General features: G+C 36.6%; 1 protein-coding gene across 1 annotated transcript; it reads left to right on the top strand.

The window, feature by feature from the left end:
- The first annotated feature begins 481 nt into the window (after positions 1–481).
- Positions 482–3,774, top strand: LOC143262927 (uncharacterized). The gene is made up of 3 exons (XM_076528280.1): positions 482–808; positions 1,621–2,177; positions 3,633–3,774. Exons 1-2 carry the CDS (start codon positions 497–499, stop codon positions 2,173–2,175), a joined length of 867 nt encoding a protein of 288 aa, XP_076384395.1. The 5' UTR covers positions 482–496; the 3' UTR covers positions 2,176–2,177; positions 3,633–3,774.
- Positions 3,775–20,107: the final 16,333 nt, after the last annotated feature.

The raw sequence follows: 20,107 nt of genomic DNA, 5'->3' as shown, positions 1-20,107 counted from the left end.
GACTATTGTACATACAATTTCATTCTCAGCCTCAGTCTAAGTCTCAGTCTAAGTCTCAGTCTCATTCTTAGCCCCATTCTCAGACTCACTCCCATTCACAGTCTTACACTCAGTCTTAATCTGAGTCCCATTCTCGGTTTCAGACCCATTCTCAGACCCATTCTCAGACCTATTCTCAATCCCATTCTCAGCCTCATTTTCAGCCCCATTCTCAGTCCCATTTTCAGTCTCATTCTCAGATTCATTCTTATTCTTATGCTCGCCCTCATCCTCATTTTCCGAAGCCAGTCCCCGCCCGTGCTGCTCTACGTCGGAATTCGGCACGCTCAGCACTATTGCGTTCCGGAAAAAAGTGCGTGAGCGGTGTCGTCACACCGAAAAATCGGTTTAAAAGCCAGCCAAATCGTCCAAGCATTCAGTTCGCTACGATTGTTCAACCGATTCTACATCGATGAATTCGTTAACAGCATGTCTGTGCGGTTTGTTGGTAGCTGCGATGGCAGTGCAAGCAATGCCAGCTGGCAAACTGGAGACCAAGATGGCCGAATCCTCGGCGATCAGTCCCAAGGATTTCCATTTGGAGGATGCGGGTGCTGAGAAGGACAGGCTGAAGAAGCAGGCGTCCTTCTGCGTGGAGATCCGTCCAGGTGCTCAAAATGGACAGCAGGTGTCTCAGGATGGGTCGCAGATGAAAATGCAGGGCCTGAGCGTGGTGCAACAATCGCAGGTGGCGCCAAAGATGCAGAGTTACAGCTTCCAGCAGGCCCCGCAGCCTGTGCAGTCTCTGGGAGTCTTCCAGGCTCCTCAGGTAGCAATTGCGTCGTGCTTTCTAATTTACCATGCTTCTCTCGACGCATAAATTCACTATGATCTGCATGTATCTTGATTTTGTGTTATTTCTTGAGAATCGTGAGAGATTTAAAGTTTTCGACAAAAGTTGTTCGTTTTTCGTAAGAGCTCTCATTTAGTAAATAATTCATCGATTGTTAATTTCGATCGATGATAATGTACACGTAATTCTCCATTTTGTGTCATAAGTCTTTGTAATTATTTGTATAATTTAAAGGGAGAACTTATGCGTTCGAAGTTTTTTTTATCGCTTATGGTTACAGTAACACTTAATTTCTCGGTGATTCGAAGAATTTATTCGAAAAATTGATTCAAAGGATGTCTTCGAAACGTTATTCGAGAATTTATTCGAATCATTATTTGAATGTAACATAATTCGAATAAAACTTTACTCGAATCATTATTTGAAAGAAACTTTATTCGCGAATCATTATTTGAATAAAACTTTATTCAAATCATTATTTGAATTCGTTATTTGAATAAAGTTATATTTGAATAATTTATTCGAAAGATTAGTCGAATAAAATTTTATCCGTAAAATTTATTTTCAAACTGTACGAAAAAATATTCATAAAATTTATTCGAATTGTTCAAATGAAATTCTACTTGTATAATGTCCAACTCTGCTATTCCGCCATATCGTTGATTTCATCGCCACTGTGAATTCTGTTGGCGTAGTACCGATCTCCAAACTTCAACGCTAATTGATAGTTCTTAAAAATTCGTACCGACGGAGCTTGTGTGTGTTATGAAATAGTTTTCCATCCTCAGGCATACGTGGTGCCCCAGCAGTCGTTCGTGGTTCCCCAGCAGGTGGTGCCCCAACAGGTGGTTCCCCAGCAGATGATGCACCAGCAGGTGGTCCCTTCGGTGCAGACTCTGCAGATCATCCAGCCATCTCAACCTTGCCCTCAGGAGTCGAAGGTGCAGATCGTAGAAAGGAGAGTCGAGGTCCCAGCACCGACTCCAGTCCCCGAAGTGGTCACTGTAAAGCCCCAGCCCCAGCCCGAGAGGATCGTGGAACCGCAGACTCAGGTGATCGAGACCATTAAGCTGGTCCCAGTGCCCCCAGTTTGCAAGGATAAACTGGTTGTCGTGCCCTCCAAGCCCATGGTGGTCGTTCCTGAGCCAACTATCGTCAAGGTGCCTCATTGCACTCATCAAAGCGAAGGGATGACCTGCAACTGCAATCAACAGGCGATAAGGGCTGCCGCCGTAGGACCTGTTGATCACATGCATCACATGCACATGAGGGCTCATACTCATCCCATGCACCTTGGCAAGATGATGACTGACTTTCGTTTCCTCAAGGACCCAAAAGCTTAGAGGTAGGTGAGGAAATGTGTTAAATGAGCATTATTTAGGGACTTCGGAGTGTTAACCAACGCGGGGGTGCTATTGAAATATGAATTCAGGCAATTTTATGAATCTAGGGAATTTCGGTTTCATGAATCGGTGGCTATCTTTCGGGGATTCACAGTAAAACAGGTTAGGGAAGTTTTTGTTTATTTGTTAACCTGGTTTTACGAGATTCACAATGTTGAATTCTGGGGGAAATTCTGTTTTATAATTGCATCAATGCAGAACAGAATTATTTGGAACTTAATTCAAATGGACGGGTTGACTTTTTTAGATCCAAGTTCAGGAAATGTGTGGTTATGTTTGTCAGTTTCCGGCACTCTGCATCGAGATTCCTTCAAGTTAGATGCTTGAGTAAATTGATAGTTCGTAGGGTTGAGAAGGAAAAATTTTCAATTCTGAGTCTAGCAGTTTGGGGAATTCTTGTTTTATGAATTGGTGGCTATCCACAGGGATTCGCAAAGTGGCAAACTAGAGAATTATTGGATTATAAATTCATAACAGTGCAGGTTACTTACGATATTAAATTCTAGGGGATTTTTTACTATGTAGAGCAGAATTGTTTGGACCCATATTCAAATGAAAAGTTGATTTCCTTTTTAGCTTCAGGTGTAAAAAATGTGAGGTTATGTTTAACAGTTTCAGACATTATAATATTGGGATTCCTTCGTGACAGAAGCTTAAGTAAATTAATGGTTTTTCAGCTTGAGATTTTTCAGTTTTTCAGTCCAGGAAATTTTGTGTTTCATAAATTGCTGGCTTGTCTCTGGATATTCAGTGTGTGGCAAGCTATAGATTTGATTTATAAATAGAATGTTTGGGGACAGAGTGGTGGTCTAGTGAAAATGTTATTTTTATAAGTCCATCTATACAGTAAATATCTATTTTAATCTTTATTCAAACGAAAAGTTGATTTTTTAGCTCTGAATCTAGTAAATGTGAGGTTACGTTTGGATACTTTTGCAGCACGACGTATTTCTTACACTACAAAATTAAAATTTCTTCTCTTCTTCTATAAGATGTTTAATTAAACGCATGATTCATGGGGCTCGGGCAAAATCAAAAAATATTAAACGACCTTTCACGAATCCGTGGCAGTTTAAGGCTAGGGAATTATTGGTTTATGTGCTGGCAACAGCGCCTAGGGGATTCAAAATGTGGACTTTTAGCAATTCATGTGAAACAAAATAATTCAAAACTTTATTTCATTAATCCTGAGTGATTTTTATTGAAGTTTCTGGGATTATTAAATAATAATTATTAAGGATATTAAATAGACGGGGACATTAAAAGAGGGAATTAAATTAACATTGCAAAAATTCGTTATCCGATGCGAGAATAATAATTCCAACAATGTGTAGATTTATTTCAGCGAGCCTGGTGAAACTGCGAAATTTAATTTCGGCACATTCTCTGTATCGCAGATGAGCAATACACGTTGGATTTTCTGATGACTCTACAGCGAACGCGATGACGATCGATCTGTAGGACTCTAAAAGTAGATTCCGATGTAATGCTTCTGTACGCTCTGCGAGATCAAATAAAATGAAAAATTTGATGATACAATCACGTTGTTCAGCCGGCTAATTAGCCAACAACTCCCTGTAATAAATTTCCTACGAGCTAATTTAATTCCCCATCGGAAGTTTCCTCACCAATATTTAAATCTTCGGTCCCTCTATTTATTTTAAATTACGCTTTTCGGTTCGGCGGCTTTTCACGTGAAATAATTACACGCCGTTTAATTTATCTCATTACGTTCATACTTGCTACAATTACGTCATTGATTAAACAACGAACAGCCGTACTTTTAATAATGACTCGAACATTTGATACGATTTTAACACACTTCCCGGCCATTAATTCTTTTCAGTTTCTATTCTCATCGTTGTTTAAATAATTTATTAAATGGAAGGTATCGCTATTACGAAATATTTAAACAATTTCGCAAAATTAAGCTAAAAAAGGTAGTAGGCTCCTATATATTTTGTGACTTTTATATAAATTAATTTCGAGCGATGGATAAGCATATAATTTTATAAATTTGGCATACTTTGGGCAGACTTGGCATACTTTTACACTGTCCGACACGATTTTTGGGTTCCTATAGCCACTATGAAATTCTTGTAGAGCTTCACTCCCTGAACAAGAATCCGTAAACCGAATTACTCCATCACCCTCAGTTTTTTAAATAAACGAACTTTTGTAAAAACCCAAAATTTTCGACAAAAATGAGGTATTGCAAGAGAAAAGTAAAAACGTTAGAAAGTTCTAATTGGTGTTGAAAGATAGAGGAGTTACCAACTCCAAATACTCTGGTGTGATTTTTTGTGTGAAATATAACACAGTTTGGTGATTATTATCCACAGAAGTATGTAAAAAAAAACAGAACATTGAAGTACTAAACAAAGTTCAAATATTATTTACGAAAAGTGGATGCCCCATTGGATCTCTCCATCGGTGTCGATTACGCATAGTTTCGGCCCTGTCAGACAGAGAGAAACGAGCAGCGAAGCTCATGGCGGCAAAACGTCGTGTACATGTTGCCGTCGAACATTTTCTCGATCTACTCGAAATGTATATCGTTCCGACGCTTTTACCGGGCCGTTTCTTCTTCAGAAATGTCTACAGAATCCGATCCTGGGTAGAGTTTTCGTGCCGAACAAAAAACTTTTCGTAAAAATACAAAAATATTGCGCAGAAACTGCTCACGTCGACACTTTTTTAAATTTTCACATTAATTTATTGTTATTTAGGACCAAAAACAATTAATAAATTGCATGTCATTATATTCGGGAAACTCTCCTCTATCTTTTAACACTAATTAGAACTTTCTAACGTTTTTACTTTTCATGCAATACCTCATTTTCGTCGAAAATTTTGGGTTCTTACAAAAGTTCGTTTATTTAAAAAACTGAGGGTGATGGAGCAATTCGGTTTTCGGATTCTTGTTCAGGGAGTGTCACAATCTTGTCGGACAGTGTAATTAGTGATATATAAATTGTGACAATTAATATCGTTTTTTAAAATCGTTTTACACTCTAAATTACATACACATAGCTTTACTATTAATATTATGGCATCGACATAAAAATATACGTCATTAAACGTGCAGCAACGCTTTTACGCTTTGAAAGATCTTCGAGAAACAGGTCTGTCAATTAAAAATATTGGAAAAAATTATGGCATTGGCATTAGAACAATTCAACGCATTCACATGATGCTACAAAAATGAATGCGCTTGGAAACAAAAATAAACGCGAACTTCAGCGAAGAAAAATAGTAAAGCTACATTATTACGATATACTAAATAAAAAATTATTATCATGGTTCGTACAAAGAGGGATACTAGGAGACCGTATAACCGATGCTCTTATATTAGACAAGGTGGCGGAATTAAGAGAAAATTTTCCGTCATATTCGGGATTTAAAGCGAGTCATGGGTGGTTAACAAGATTAAGAGACAACATGGCATACGCTTATCAAACATAGACAGGGAGAAAGCTAGTGTTGATCAGGATGCATCAAATGCTATTATAATCGATTTTGAAAAGAAGGTAGAGGAAGAAAATATAAGTTTGGAAAATGTTTACAATATGGACGAAGGTGGACTTGTATGGAAAGCACTTCCAACAAGAATACTGGCTAGAGAAGAACGTTCCCGGCGAGGTCGAACAGTGAACTGTTAGATCTACGGAGGTCGTAAGTCTCCGATTAAATCGTGTATGACACCGAGTCTGCGCGATTTCCTATGACTCTTTCGAGTGATACGGATGGTAAGTTGATAAAGAATGGTTTTAACATTGGCTGATATCAATAACACTATATTTTAACATAACATAACAATTTTTAACGCTAGGGTGACTAACTGTACTTGGCTTAGAATGAATTGAGTTGATGGTGAGACCATCGACGGAGTCTTAACCAAATTTTTTACGCGTTGATGTCTGGTTAGTATTTATCCGTTCGTTGTCTGTTTTGTTTTTTAAGAAGATTCGTTAGGGGCGTGAAGTTTTCAATGAGACACTCGGATTCAATGTTTTTTCAAGTTTTCCGGATCTAGAAAGAGAGGCAGTCGTTTTGATATATTTATATTATATATTTATATATTTATCACCTAATACAGTATCTGATCTGGAACCAATGGATCAAGGGATCATAGGAAAAACAAAAAGGTGACCGCCCCGAAGTAACAGTCACTTGCAGGTATGAATCGTACCTGCGAGTGAATCTCACGAAGAATCCGCGCGTCTCGAAGGTTGACCGTGGCGCAGGTAATAAGACTGGGGAAAAAGTGGGTAATTGGGTAATTGGTGTTGTGCAGAAGGTAAGGGGAATACGTGACGGTGAGAGAATTTTGGCGACCAGATGTAGGCAGCGTTGAAGGAAATATTACAGGCAGGAAATAACGGCTTTTCGGTATAATTAGATACTATTATTACGGTCGCTTATTTGTTTGTGGAAAGACGCTTGCAGTACAGATGGAGTCGTTTGATAATTTTCGGAATCTATTGTATGGTAGGGACGGTGTTGGGTCGAGCGTTCGAGCCGCGTATGCTTTATTACTATCGATAGCTTCTATATACTTTTAACGCGGAACAACAAGTCTTAATGGACATGAGGCGAAAAAAGATAGAATTACAATTGGCTTATGTGCAAATGCGTTAGGCACACATAAGATTATGCCTATTGTAATTTATAAATATAAAAACCTAAGAGCTTTGAAACATGTACTTTCATTACCTTACAGGCAGGAAATAACGGCTTTTCGGATAATTAGATACTATTGTTAATTTTACTATTGGTAATTTTCGGAATCTATTGTATGCTTATGTCCCGACGGTGTTGGGTCGATCGGTCGAGTCGCGTATGCTTTATTAATATAGATAGCTTCTGTAATACTTTTAACGCGGAACAATTGTAGTTTCTAAGTTGATGATTTTTTCGAGCCGTCTTCTTTCCGGCAATAAAGTCATTTCTGCATTTTCGAGTAATGCACGCCTCATCGGCAGCATTTTTTATAATAGGGTCATTAGCACGCACCGCTTCGGTCGCCCGTCCAGGCTTTCTTGCTACCTGCGGCACTGCGTGCTACGTCACTTTTACATCCCCTTTCATCGCGTCACTGATCAATCAATTTCTATTCTTCGTTTCTTGTGTCATTGTGTCATTCAACAAAAAGTCTTAGTGGACATGGGGCGAAGAAAGATAGAATTACAATTGGCGTATGTGCAAATGCGTTAGGCACACATAGCATTATGCCTATTGTAATTTATAAATATAAAAAGCTAAGAGCTTTGAAACATGTACTTTCATTACCTGTAATTTTTAAATCGCAGTCAAATGCACGGATGGGTAGAACGTTATTTTCAGATTGATTTGAAAACCATTTCAAACCATCAGTAAAACAATATCAGGAGGAAAAACAAATATCGGAGAAAGTAAAATGATGTTAAATGATTGCGAAGCCTACAAAATTTCGCTACAAGAAGAGGAAGATTTTAAAATTATATATTTACCATCTAATACAGCATTTGTCCTGGAACCAATGGATCAAGGGATCATAGGAAAAATAAAAAGAATTTTCCGGCACAAGCTTTTGCGACTTGTTTTAACATATGATCAAGGAATAAATGAATTTTATGACGATTACACATTAAAAACCTGTATTGACATTTTATCGGATTCGTGGTTCAAAGTTACAACAAAGAACATAAAAAATGCATGGAATAAACTGCTACATAATAATAATCCTGCTGGCCCTTCAATTCAATCACACATGGGAGAGTTTGAACCTGATTGGCCAGAGATAATGAGTGCAATTACAGGAGAGCAATGCACCCTGATACATGCCACACAATTTTTATTAGACTGTGAGGAGGAAGAAAGAAGGAACGAAAACGAAAAAACAGAACTGCAAAATGAACCAAACAACCACAATAAATTACATGCGGCCCTTAAGTTATTGACATCTTACAGTAAAAGAGAACCACCTTACATACAACACCTTATGGAGGCATTAAAATTATATCTTTTGAGCAAGGATAAATTAAATAAGTAAGTACATACGTATTCATATACAATGGTAAAAATTTGCAGCCAATTTGAATATGAATTATTTACAAATTAATGTTTTTTTTTTACATTATTTGTTATTAGAAAATAGAGGAAAAACACCACCTTGTTATAACGACGTATTTTATTTATTACGTAATTTACTAAAATAAAATGAATTACAGATTAAGTATCAAGTAAATAAATGTTGTTCAGTCTCATTGCAAGGCTGGAAATCTGTTTCGGTTTCCTTCCGTATTCAGGAAGAAGATCCGAAAGAACGAAATTATTTTATTGTGAAAAGGTGAAAGTTTTAGTATTTTAGGTGTACCCGGTGACTACGCGACGCATCCCGATTGCCATAGCCAGGGTGGTACCAGCGATCGCGAACTCTCTGACCACCCTTCGTACCTGCGAAAACTGTGACAGCAGCGCACCAATTTGCATCTGATCGATTGTACCAAACCATCGGAAAATAGCATTTAAAGCGACAAATTTGAATTTTTTGGGAGAATCAAATAAACATCATTGCCTAAACTTTTCACCATCGCACACCACGTGCATCTTGGCAGCGCATTACGCGCAACGTCTATCGTCTTTGATTCTATTGGCAACAGAAATATCTGTCCAAACTATATCACGTTTGGTCTCATTTGAATCAGAAATCCATCAGCAATATGTTAAAAAAAAATCAGTATTAAAATGTTAAAATTAAAAAAAATCTATGTCATTGTATTATGAGCTGTCTTCCGGGAATTCGAGTCAAAGGAGCCGGGGCGCGTGCAGCAGCACACGTGTTCACCGACTCGCATAGCGAGAAAATCGATAAATTACAGGGTCGCGCAATATCTCGGTGTCAGAAGTGGCATACTTAAGTCGCGCCAGGAAGAGAGACACTACATGTATATACATGTATATACGGTCTAAGGACGTAACGCCCACGCGACACAATCTCTCAATAAGAGCGCGGTCCCTAGATCGAGATGTTCGATCTCAATCCATAAAACCGCGGTGTCACCAGTCTGGCTCATAACGCGTCACGGCTGTCTGGCCTCGGAAAGCGACGGAGAGGCTCTTCGGAATCGAGCAGATAGCACCGTAGGACCGCTGTCAGCCGGCAAAGACCGAGCACCCGGCGATCTATCATCCGCGATCCTCTCCCGGGAACGATTGTTAAAGAGTTTCGAATGACGGCCGGCCATTTGCGATCGATGGCCCATCCACGCGCGAGCGCGATATCGGTTTTTCCACCTAGAATTAGTATCTGGCTACGTTCAACCCCCCGTTTGACTCGGCAGCCGTTCCTCCCCCCCTCTCCATAAGAGACGAGAAGAATCCCGGGGGTTATAGGAAGAGGATTCTCGAGGTTCTAATCTCCTGATGGTCGGTCAGCTTAGCTTTTTACGGGGGCCGTATGAAAAATCTATCAGGGTTAAAGCGTCGCTGAATCATTGATCGCTTATGCACACCGGCGCGGCTTTATCGGATGGATTCTCCTGTGAGGAACCGTTTCCGAGCGGCGCGCCGATTTGAAAAATTCAGCCGCGTACCGGGCACTAATAGAGGACTTTTTGCAAGTTGACGAGCCATCCGAACCGGGTGCGCCCGTTAATTATTTTATGACGCGACGTCCACGGGATTCGCGGCGATGCTGGGGGAGGACTTAGGCTGTCTTCCCACTTGGAACCGTTTTATAGCCAATTTCAATCGACCGATTTCAATGAAATTTTCAGCGTGTACAGGGTGTTCCACGTAACCTTTGCCACGATTTTTTCCAGCATCTCCGGCGGTCTAACAAATAAACGTTTCGAACAAATGTTACTCGGTTTTTAGCCGGCTACGGATTGCGATATAAAAAGCTTCGGAAAGAAATATTTTACGTAAAGAAATCAAGGTCACTTTCATTTTTTTTTAAGTTGCACAAGACGAATTCGATGACCTGTTATACCACGACCTTCGGATGACCTTGACGTAACACAGTTTTCAATGACAACATATCACTTCGTTGATCGCATTTTTTGTGCGTCAAGGTTGTCCGTAGGACATGATGTAACATATCGTTGGATTCGTCTTGGCACAAGCTACAATGATATGAAGTAAAAGATATAAGATGCAATTTAAGAAAATGAAGGTGACCTTAATTTTTTGGAATAAAACACTTATTTCTGAAACTTTTTATACCGCATTATTCCGACTATTTTTTATTCAAATTAACATTAGATTTACGGAACCCGTTAAAATGGCGTGTCACCAATTTTTTAATTTACGATTACGGCAAATGTTACAATAACACTTGTTGAGAATCAGAATAAACGTCTTATTGTTACTTTTATAAACTCATTTAAAACAGCTGTTTTTTGTCTAAAAATCTAGTATTAAATAAATATTCCAAAATGTATAATCTTATCTACAAACATCAATTCATCGAACAGTAGTATAAATATTCAACAATAACATTTTTAATCGTCGTAAAATCGATGATAATATTATACCCTCTGAAAAGCGTTCCGTAATAGGTACAGTAAATTCTCCTTAATTGATGCTCAGCTTAGAAACAAAAATGGACAATTTGGGAAGAAGAGATACAATTATTCGAGCTTTGCGGCTCGTTTTTATAGTTAACGATCGTCACCAGCTATAAAAGCGAGCCGCAAGGACACGAAAGCATTCTTTTTGGAAGAAAATTGCTGCTATATTTTTAGACATAATCATTTCAAATTTATATTTATTTATATGTAAAATAAAATTTGTATTCTAAAGATTTCTATGGAATTTTCAATGAAATAATCATCAATTATTAATGAATTGAAAATGAAATAAAAATTGAGACCATCTTCAACGAAAAATTTTAATTCTGACCAACGATGCCCTAAAATATTGGTAGCGGTACGGTAAATTTTGTTGGCGCCTCGGAGTCGCCATTCGAGTGCAAAGGGTTAGTTTTTATAATCAATCGTACGTCAGCGGTGTCTGGCATTCTTCGAGCGTCATTTAAAAATGTTTATTGCTCCATGATATAGTAAAAAAATATACGGTTACGATCGCGAGAGTCTACAGAATCGTTCTACGAAAAATTCGTGCCTCTAGCGTCACAAGTTACACCGGGAAAAATTCTCAAACGCGATAATTTGTCTGCTGAAAAAGAAACTCATCTCCCAGCAATTCGAGTTTCAAACTGAAATCTTCGAAGAACCGACAACGAGATCGAGAAAAGATCGTCTCGCGACGTGTAAATGAAATCGGAATCTACGAGATAAAATTCATCGTCGGTTATCATCACGGCCGGAAGCGTGACCGCGGCCTAATAAGTGTCCTCGAGCGGGTGGTTTCGCTCACCTCTTGGAGCTCTGCGCGCCCATCGCGGCGATCACGGCCGATTGGCGGGAAATTCGAACGGGGTTCCAGCGCGTCCGCGGTGCGGCAACAGCAATCAACCGAATAATTTAAGGGTCCATCGAGATAACGGTAGGTTACGACGCGGGTCGCGTCTGTATTTCCGGCATCGATGCGAACCTATTCGCTTAACGACGAGATTTCCCACGATGCGCAGCACGCACGCGTGCACAAATCGAGAGGACCGTTCGATACAGTCTTTTGTCCCACTGTCGCTGTTAAAATAACGTGATTCCGCGAAAGACACCGGGACAGGAGCGTAATAGAAACACTGATTCCGAACCGGCCGCGGCCGGCCGATCGTCACCGATTTTACGATTTCCCGCTAGCTCCCATGGACCCCCGTGGACCCCCATGAAACCAATATGGCCGCCGGGAAATAATGGGACAGTAGGGCAGCTTTGGGTAACTTGTGTACAAGAGGGGAACCTCGAACCCTTGCTTACAGAATACGTGTAGACAAGAAAATATTATCAGAGCGCAGGGAGTGTCTTAGAATAATCTTAACTGTCAATTTTGCACCTCAAAATCACCCTTTCAATAGTTGATATCTTTATCATCAAGCCTCGGCGCCCTGATTCAGAAAATAAAGGAAAGCTAACTTAAATTTATTTAACGTATTTAATAGAAATGTATTAGCAAACCTGGTCTAAGTCGATTTTATAAAAATACGTCGGCATGCAGAAATATTCCGGAATGATTGTAAATGTTCACTTTGCCCACGATCAATCGGTCATTAACCCTCGACCATTCCATTCACATCGAAAAGGGAAGCCGGACCTTTATTGACTGAAATCAGCATTCGTGAATATTTCACAGTAATTTAAAATACTCACCTTACACCCCAAATTTACTTCAGCAGTAACTAATACACGTCAGTCATTAACCCTGGACCTTTAAATTTATAAGGAAATGGAGTTCTAGCTTAAATCTATTGACAAAAATAAATCAATACTCATCAATATTTCGAAATTATTTTAAATATTAACTATGCACTCCGAATTCACCCCTTCAGTAATTATCACCTTGGTCAACAACCCTTAATTTACATTAGAAAGAAAATCTAGCCAAAATCTATTTATTGAATACATAGGAGCATGTAGACATAAGCAGAAGTGTAACTTAATATTTAAATTAAAATTAAAAAAATTAAAATTTTGAGATTTAAATAATTGAAACTTTGTAATACAAATTCAATTCTTTAGTAATTGATATATTGGAACTCAAGTTCCAACCCTTTAATTTACATTATCCTAAATTTATTCACTAAGTATACATATGTATATCAGCGCAAATAGTATTCTAAATCTTTTCGTCCCTCTCTAAAACCCAAATGAAAAATAACATTTTATTTGCATAATAAATATTTTTTTTATCATTTGCAATAATAAATAAATAATTTGTCGAATTATTTGAATGATTTTTTAATGAAATAAAAAATTTTATTATTACTAGCAATATAAAATATCAATTCAATTTGCAATCTTTTTTTTTCACTACACCCCGAACCCTCCATTTCATACGCCATCCACCAAGCTCCATAAAAACCCGTCCACCTAACCTAAACCTTCGACCCTAAAATCCGCAAGAAAAAAAATCGTGACCACTTCCGTCTGCGAGAAATCTTTGCTATCGATGGGCGAACGACTTTTCCAACGGAATTTTTCGGGGACCGAGCGATCTCAGCGACTCTGCGAGATATCTGGAAGCGGCTTACGCAAAAGATCGGCATCGTTCGTTGCCCGGAGCACGAAGGCCAGGAAAATATTTTTCTGGCGTCGATTTTCACGGTCGGGGCACGATCCTCCAATTCATTTCACTGGGTTAGGTCGCGGAGGCTTGAGACTGCATTCTTCCAGTTCACCCACCTCCCCATTTTTTCGTCGACGAAATAAGGGACCCGATAGGAGCCGCGCCAGAAATGGCGGTTAGAGTGTGCGATGGGATCGGCGAGAGTGTGGAGGGGAGAATTTTTGTATTCCGACGTTTGCACGTTCCTTCGACAGATGACACCCGACGCCACACGTCGCACTTTTCGCTCAAAGAGTTGGCCACAATCCACAACTTCGTGCGACTTTTATGAAAATCGGTGTTTTCATGTTTTCGAGGTTTCCTGAATTTGAATGCGCTGTCGATACGAAATGCGACACCAGACGCTATCGACGTACACAAGCATTGTTTCGAACTTATTTTTCGTAGATGTTAATTTTAGTTGAACATTTTATTTTGAACACTTCATTTTAAACATATTGGTTGTGAATACTTTATTTTACACATTTTAGTTGAACATTTTATTTTAAGCATGTTTATCGAACAGTTTGTTTGAACATTTTATTCTAAACATTTTAGTTGTACATTTTACTTTATATATTTTCATTGACCAAGTACTTATTTTTTGTGGATGTCAATATTTTTCTATTTTAGCTACAATATTTGCCTACGATTTTTTACTACAATTATATGATTGGAATATAAAATTTCATACGACGATCTTCGTGTTAAGTAATTTTTGTATTTAATTGTGATAAAAATGTTTACTTAACCAATTTTTTTTAAATAATATTATAGGTCACGTAGTACAAATATATTGTCTAAAGTAGTAATAAAGAATATTATCAGTTATGAACAATATGATTATAGACAATGTAATAAGAAAAACATAATCAATTATAAATATTGTTTAAATTATTGTTACATATGTATTGTTAACTAGGGATATGTCTTTTTCTATCGCTCCATTGTGTGGTTTTCGTATGTACAACAGATCCGACGTCCATTTTTTCGGTTTTTTTTCGTAATCCGCTTGATATTTGTATCTGAAAAAAAGATACTACTCCTGAGGACTACTCCTGTTTCCAGCACACTTTTATACAACACTCTGTATATTGTTACCGATATTCTTGTAGAGCATCGAAAGACAAATGCAACGAGTATAATGAATATATACAGTGACTCGCATTAATATTCGGACACGATATTGATACAAGAACAATTGCTCCTTTTTATTGTTTATGATAGTATTATTGAATCAATTGTTTTCTCATACAAAGTAAGTAGAAACATAAATTTTGTTTATTTATTGCACATGTTCTTTTGTATAATAAGCGATGAACAAGATTGTGAGGAAATTTAACGTCACAAAAATATTCGGACAGTGAATGAATTACATTAATTTTATATAAAATGAAAATCTTTTTAATCACGTTATCATAATATTAATATTTTGTCGGTTGACCCTTTTGTTTTATTACTTCATGTAATCGCTTGGGCATGTTACAGATGACTTTATTTAAATAATCCGACGAAATTCGTTTCCATTCGTCTAACAAACGTTGTTTTATCTTTGTTGTTGTCTTTGTAAGTATTGTACGAATTTTGTGGTCCAGTTGATCCCATAAATTTTTAATTGGATTTAAATCAGGCGATTGAGGAGAAGGATGCAGTACTTTTGGACAATTGTTTAACAAATATTCCTGTACAATTCTGACCTTGTGTTTAGGATCACTGTCCTAATAAAACTTAAAACTGTACGTACACCCATATTTATAACACTTGTAATTAAATTTTCTTTAAAAAATGTCCAAATATTTCATTTTATCCATAATACCATCGATAAAAACTAGTTCACCTATACCTACGGACTGTCCGATTATTTTTGTGACGTTAAATTTCGTCACTATCTTGTTTATCGCTTATTATACAAAAGGACATGTGCAATAAATAAACAAAATTTATGTTTCTACTTACTTTAAGGAGTGCTTTATTATATGAGAAAACAATTGATTCAATAATATTGTTGCGAATTACTGCATTTCTTTCGCGTCGCGGCATTTTATTTACAATAAAGTACATAAACTATAATACAACTCAATTCAATTATGTTTGAGATCTTTGGACCGCTCGACGGTCCGATCCCGACTCTTCGATTGTCCGTTGATAACACACCTCCGTGGCAACCCCTCTCTTCTATTATTCTTTAAGGAGGTGTTCACAACAGGGCTGTTTCACATTACAGCCACTTGATTTGGACAAGTCGCCGTAACAATATTATCATAAACATTAAAAAAGAGATATAATTCTTGTAACAATATCGTGTCCGAAACATTAAGTAATCAACTTTCAAACGCAAACATATCGAGGTTAAACAATCGAAAGTATTCAATCATTATACTTGTTGGATTCGTTTCTTCGCCCTTCATCAAAACACGTACGATTCTATTTAAAATTAAACGAAAATAATTTATCAAAAATATTTAAGTTCCTCTGCTTTCAGACGCTACTATCTCAGGATTAAATGACCACAATACTACTCGTCTTATCATGCTCTTGTTACGAGCCGAGGGCCAGGCAGTTTGGGTGGCCGGAGGTTGCATGTAATTGGAATTTTTGGATGAGGTGCGTAGACCAGCCGATGTTTATTTCGACACGGGTAGCTACCTTTAAAATTAGGATAAGGTGTTTGGAGAAATTGATATTAGGGTTAGAAAAGAAATAAAGATATACCTCGAGCGGTTAAGATATATCTTGGTGGGTTATACCAACTACTGGTTTGAAACAGGAGGTGGAAATGATTAAACTTGAAACCAAAGAAAACTGGTAAAAACTAAATTATTACGCGTTGGGTTTTACAACTGTAAGTAAGTTTTCGCGGAAGAAGAATTGAAACTCGATGTTACTAATGTTTCCGCGTCGACGAATGACTCGAAACTAGCCCAATTCCCGGTCGCGTTTGGGCCCTTTATATAGTCAGTTTTTCTGTGGAAAAATGGTAGTGGGGATGATCCTATGTGGTCCGACTCCAGAAATGTTCGTCGTCGTACTCTCTCGGAGGTACTCGACTCGCGATATACAAATGAATCCCCGGCTGGCTGGCGCCAGCCTGGCGTATGCCTTCAGGAGGGAATATAAAAAATTCGTGGGAAGATTCTCCGTACGTTACACTCTAAAAGGCTCTTGAAAGCAAGCTACGAAATTCTTTTATTTCCGAATACCATAATCTGCGAAGCTTCAGAAAATCGGGTCTGCTTTATTCTACGTCCACCGAGATGGATATCCGGCGATCGTAATCCGCCGTTCGCAGAAGTCAGGAGACCAGAAACATAAAAACAACCGTGTCGCTGAAATTTCGCAACTCCATGTATCGGATTAACCGTCGGAAGACGGTTTCGATGGTCGCGGGCAACGTCTTACGACCGTTAGTCTATACGTACTCCGAATATCGTTTTCCGGCAAATTTTTTTTTGGGGGGGGGGATAGTACTGCTATGCTCCATAAGGTACGGAAGAAAGCGGTGGAGGGGGACGGAACTAAAGGAAACCAGAAATCCTGCTGGATGATTGGCTTCTATCTTCAGTACGATCGGGTCGCGCCGTTTATTTACAACACAGAGGCATCCTTTAGCGAACACCAACGACGACCCCCCACCCCACCCCGATCCAGCACCTAAAGGTGTCGGTGATGCAGCCACATAGTGTTTGCACTCGTGGTTGGAGTGGCGAAAGCGACGATTCGTTACCGGGAAACACGCGAGTGTCGATCGAGTTTTCCTTCTTCGGTTTCGGCGGCGCTGTTGGTGCGGCGAGTTTATTGGAAATTTGTGGCGACGGCGGGGAATATCAATTTTGGTGGGACGTGACTGGGAACAGGTTTTTGGCAGCGTTAAAAGGAACGCATTGAAATTGCGTATCGCTTCTAACGGTTAAGATTCGAATTAAAAAATGCGATCAATTACGAAGAATATTATTTTTGGTTTATGGACCGTCGAGGTCATTTCAACCCGTGGCGTTTGGATCATTGCTTAACACGTTCGCCCGCAGCATAAAGAACGTCATATTAATGTTCTGAATATAATTATTTAAAATTATAGCACATAGCATGATATTTAGAGAATTGATGCCTTCACTTTGGCGGCATTTTCATCATGTCGCGTAAGATGATACAATGTATTTAATGCAATAAATACAATAAATATAACTATGCTGATAGCGAACGTAACATAATTTAATTACTCAGCTTTTGGCAATTATGTAAAATACTAGAAATAGTATTTAATGTATTACATTATATTATATATAATGTACAGTTTTTAGTATGATATACAGTATAAATGTATTTAATTATACTATATAATACACATGGTATATAAATATATATATATATTATACTGTATATTATACTAAATTATTATATTGTATATTATATAGTATAATTATATATATATATATACATAATTATAATTATATATTATAAAATATAAAAAATGTTAATTTAATAATATTTTATTAATTATATATATATATTTATATATAAAATATATATAATTAATAATATTATCAAATTTACATTTTTTATATTTTTTTATTGCTGCAGCATTTAATACATTATTACCGTATTAAATTATGCATTAACCTAATAAGAATGGTTTAGTACGATTACATTGTGTATAATGTTATTGATCCTGGAATTCCTAATAAATTAAACATTATTTAAAATCATGGAAATTTGAGTTCCTCGTTGTATTATTCAAATATTTTAATGATGCAACAATCTAGTTATCGTTATTTATGCGATAGTAATTATTGATATCTAAATTCCTCATAAATGTGATATCAATAAATAATCATTGTACGTCATATAACAAACATTGTTAAAAAGAACAATATGAGACAATTTTAAACAATATCATATGAAAATATAACATTGAGCATCATATATCCCATAAATTTAATATAAAATTCGTATCGATGTTATTATAATTCCGTTCAATATTATTGGAGCTTTAATACCTGAACAAAAAATATTATTTAATATCATGAGAGTTGAAGTTCTCTACAAAAAATATTATTAAATTATTATTATATATGTTATTATATATATTAAAATATTATATTCTCGAACTTAAAATTCATATTATCCTAACATTAATTAGTGTCGTTAAAATTCAAATTGCTGTTAAATTGACATAAACTAATATGATGAGAGGTATTATTGTTTCCTGTTGTCGAAATATAAATTTCTTATAAGCTAATATTGATTTCGTGAGAGACTGGATGTGGTTTGTGGTGAGTGGACGGTGACAAGGTGACTATGTACATATAATATTATACGATATTGGCTGTAATGTAATTAGAACTCGCCATTTGTGATTGTGATTGGAGTATGATGAATATTGTAATGCGACTGTAATTACATGCTATTAGGAGAAGATGATTGATTAAAACCATCAACCCAATTATATGTATATTAAATATAGAAAATAGTATAATACACACACAATAATTTTTTTTTTGTTAAGTTACACAATTTTGCTTCGTGTAATGTTTAAAAGTGTAAAATGATGATAACGATAATTTTATCATTTATAATATTGTTTGTTATATTCCCCGCCTATTTTATATCTTCTACACTTTCTAAAATTTTTGGTATTTCTATATTTGATCATTGGTAATTAGTTATTAATTTTATTTGTCATTTATATTAGTACTACCACGATTTACAGCGGGTATTTTTTATAGTTTTCCCCCAGTTTACATATCTTACAATTTTTAAATTTCTAGTACTTGTATATTTGACTATTGCATTTTCTGTAGACTCTATATTTTTCGTAATCACAACTTACACCGGTCTTTTTTTATAGTTTTCCCCTATTTTGCATCTTTCATAATTTTTAAATTTTTAGTTCTTGTGTATTTGACTATTCCATTTACGTAGTTTCTATATTTTAGTGTTTCTATATTCGCCAGTTGCATTTTAGTGGTTTCTATGGCTTTAGTATTTCTATATTTGATTATTACATTCGTGCAGTTTTTATATTTTTAATATTTCTTTATTTATTACGTATACTCTATTTATATTGTTTATACATATAGCCAAATATAAAAATACTAAAATGTAGAAGCTACATGAATTCAAAAATTCAGTAAATTTTATATTTGTTGTATATTAATAATCTATATTATAATATAATAATATAATAAATATAATATATATAGTAATATATAATAAATAGTATCCATATTTGAATATATCTACATTTGATTACTGAATTTATATAGTTTCTACATTTTACTATCTTTATATTTGATTATTGTATTTCGTCAAGTTTCTAATATTTCTATCATTTTCTTCTTAATTGTATTTTGCATGTATCGGAATTCTGCCATGTATTACAACGATTCTTACAATCATTGAGCTTCTGCTGTGATTTTTTAATGTATAGTATTTCTACAGTCGACGACATTTATCATTTGATGGATCGTGCGAAATCATTCGGCTCGAATTCACATTTAACTAAACTCGAATAGCGGAATTATGTTTGATGCGAGATTTTCGCGGAAAATTTTGCGAAACTCTCAACGGTATTGATCGACGAGAAAGAGAATGATCGACTTTCGAGTTCACGTCGTATTTGTTGCATAGGGGATTATGGATTTGATGGATTGATAATGAGCCA

This window comes from Megalopta genalis, unplaced genomic scaffold (genome assembly GCF_051020955.1).
Source record: "Megalopta genalis isolate 19385.01 unplaced genomic scaffold, iyMegGena1_principal scaffold0244, whole genome shotgun sequence".
Taxonomy (NCBI): domain Eukaryota; kingdom Metazoa; phylum Arthropoda; class Insecta; order Hymenoptera; family Halictidae; genus Megalopta; species Megalopta genalis.
Note: the sequence above shows the minus strand (reverse complement) of the source record. Positions and strands in the feature narration are given on the sequence as shown.

Excerpts from the sequence above, each read along its gene's own strand:
- LOC143262927 (XM_076528280.1), top strand. The coding sequence starts at position 497 with ATGGCAGTGCAAGCAATGCCAGCTGGCAAACTGGAGACCAAGATGGCC. Across the intron at positions 809-1,620 it reads GAGTCTTCCAGGCTCCTCAG|GCATACGTGGTGCCCCAGCA; the intron begins GTAGCAATTGCG and ends TTCCATCCTCAG.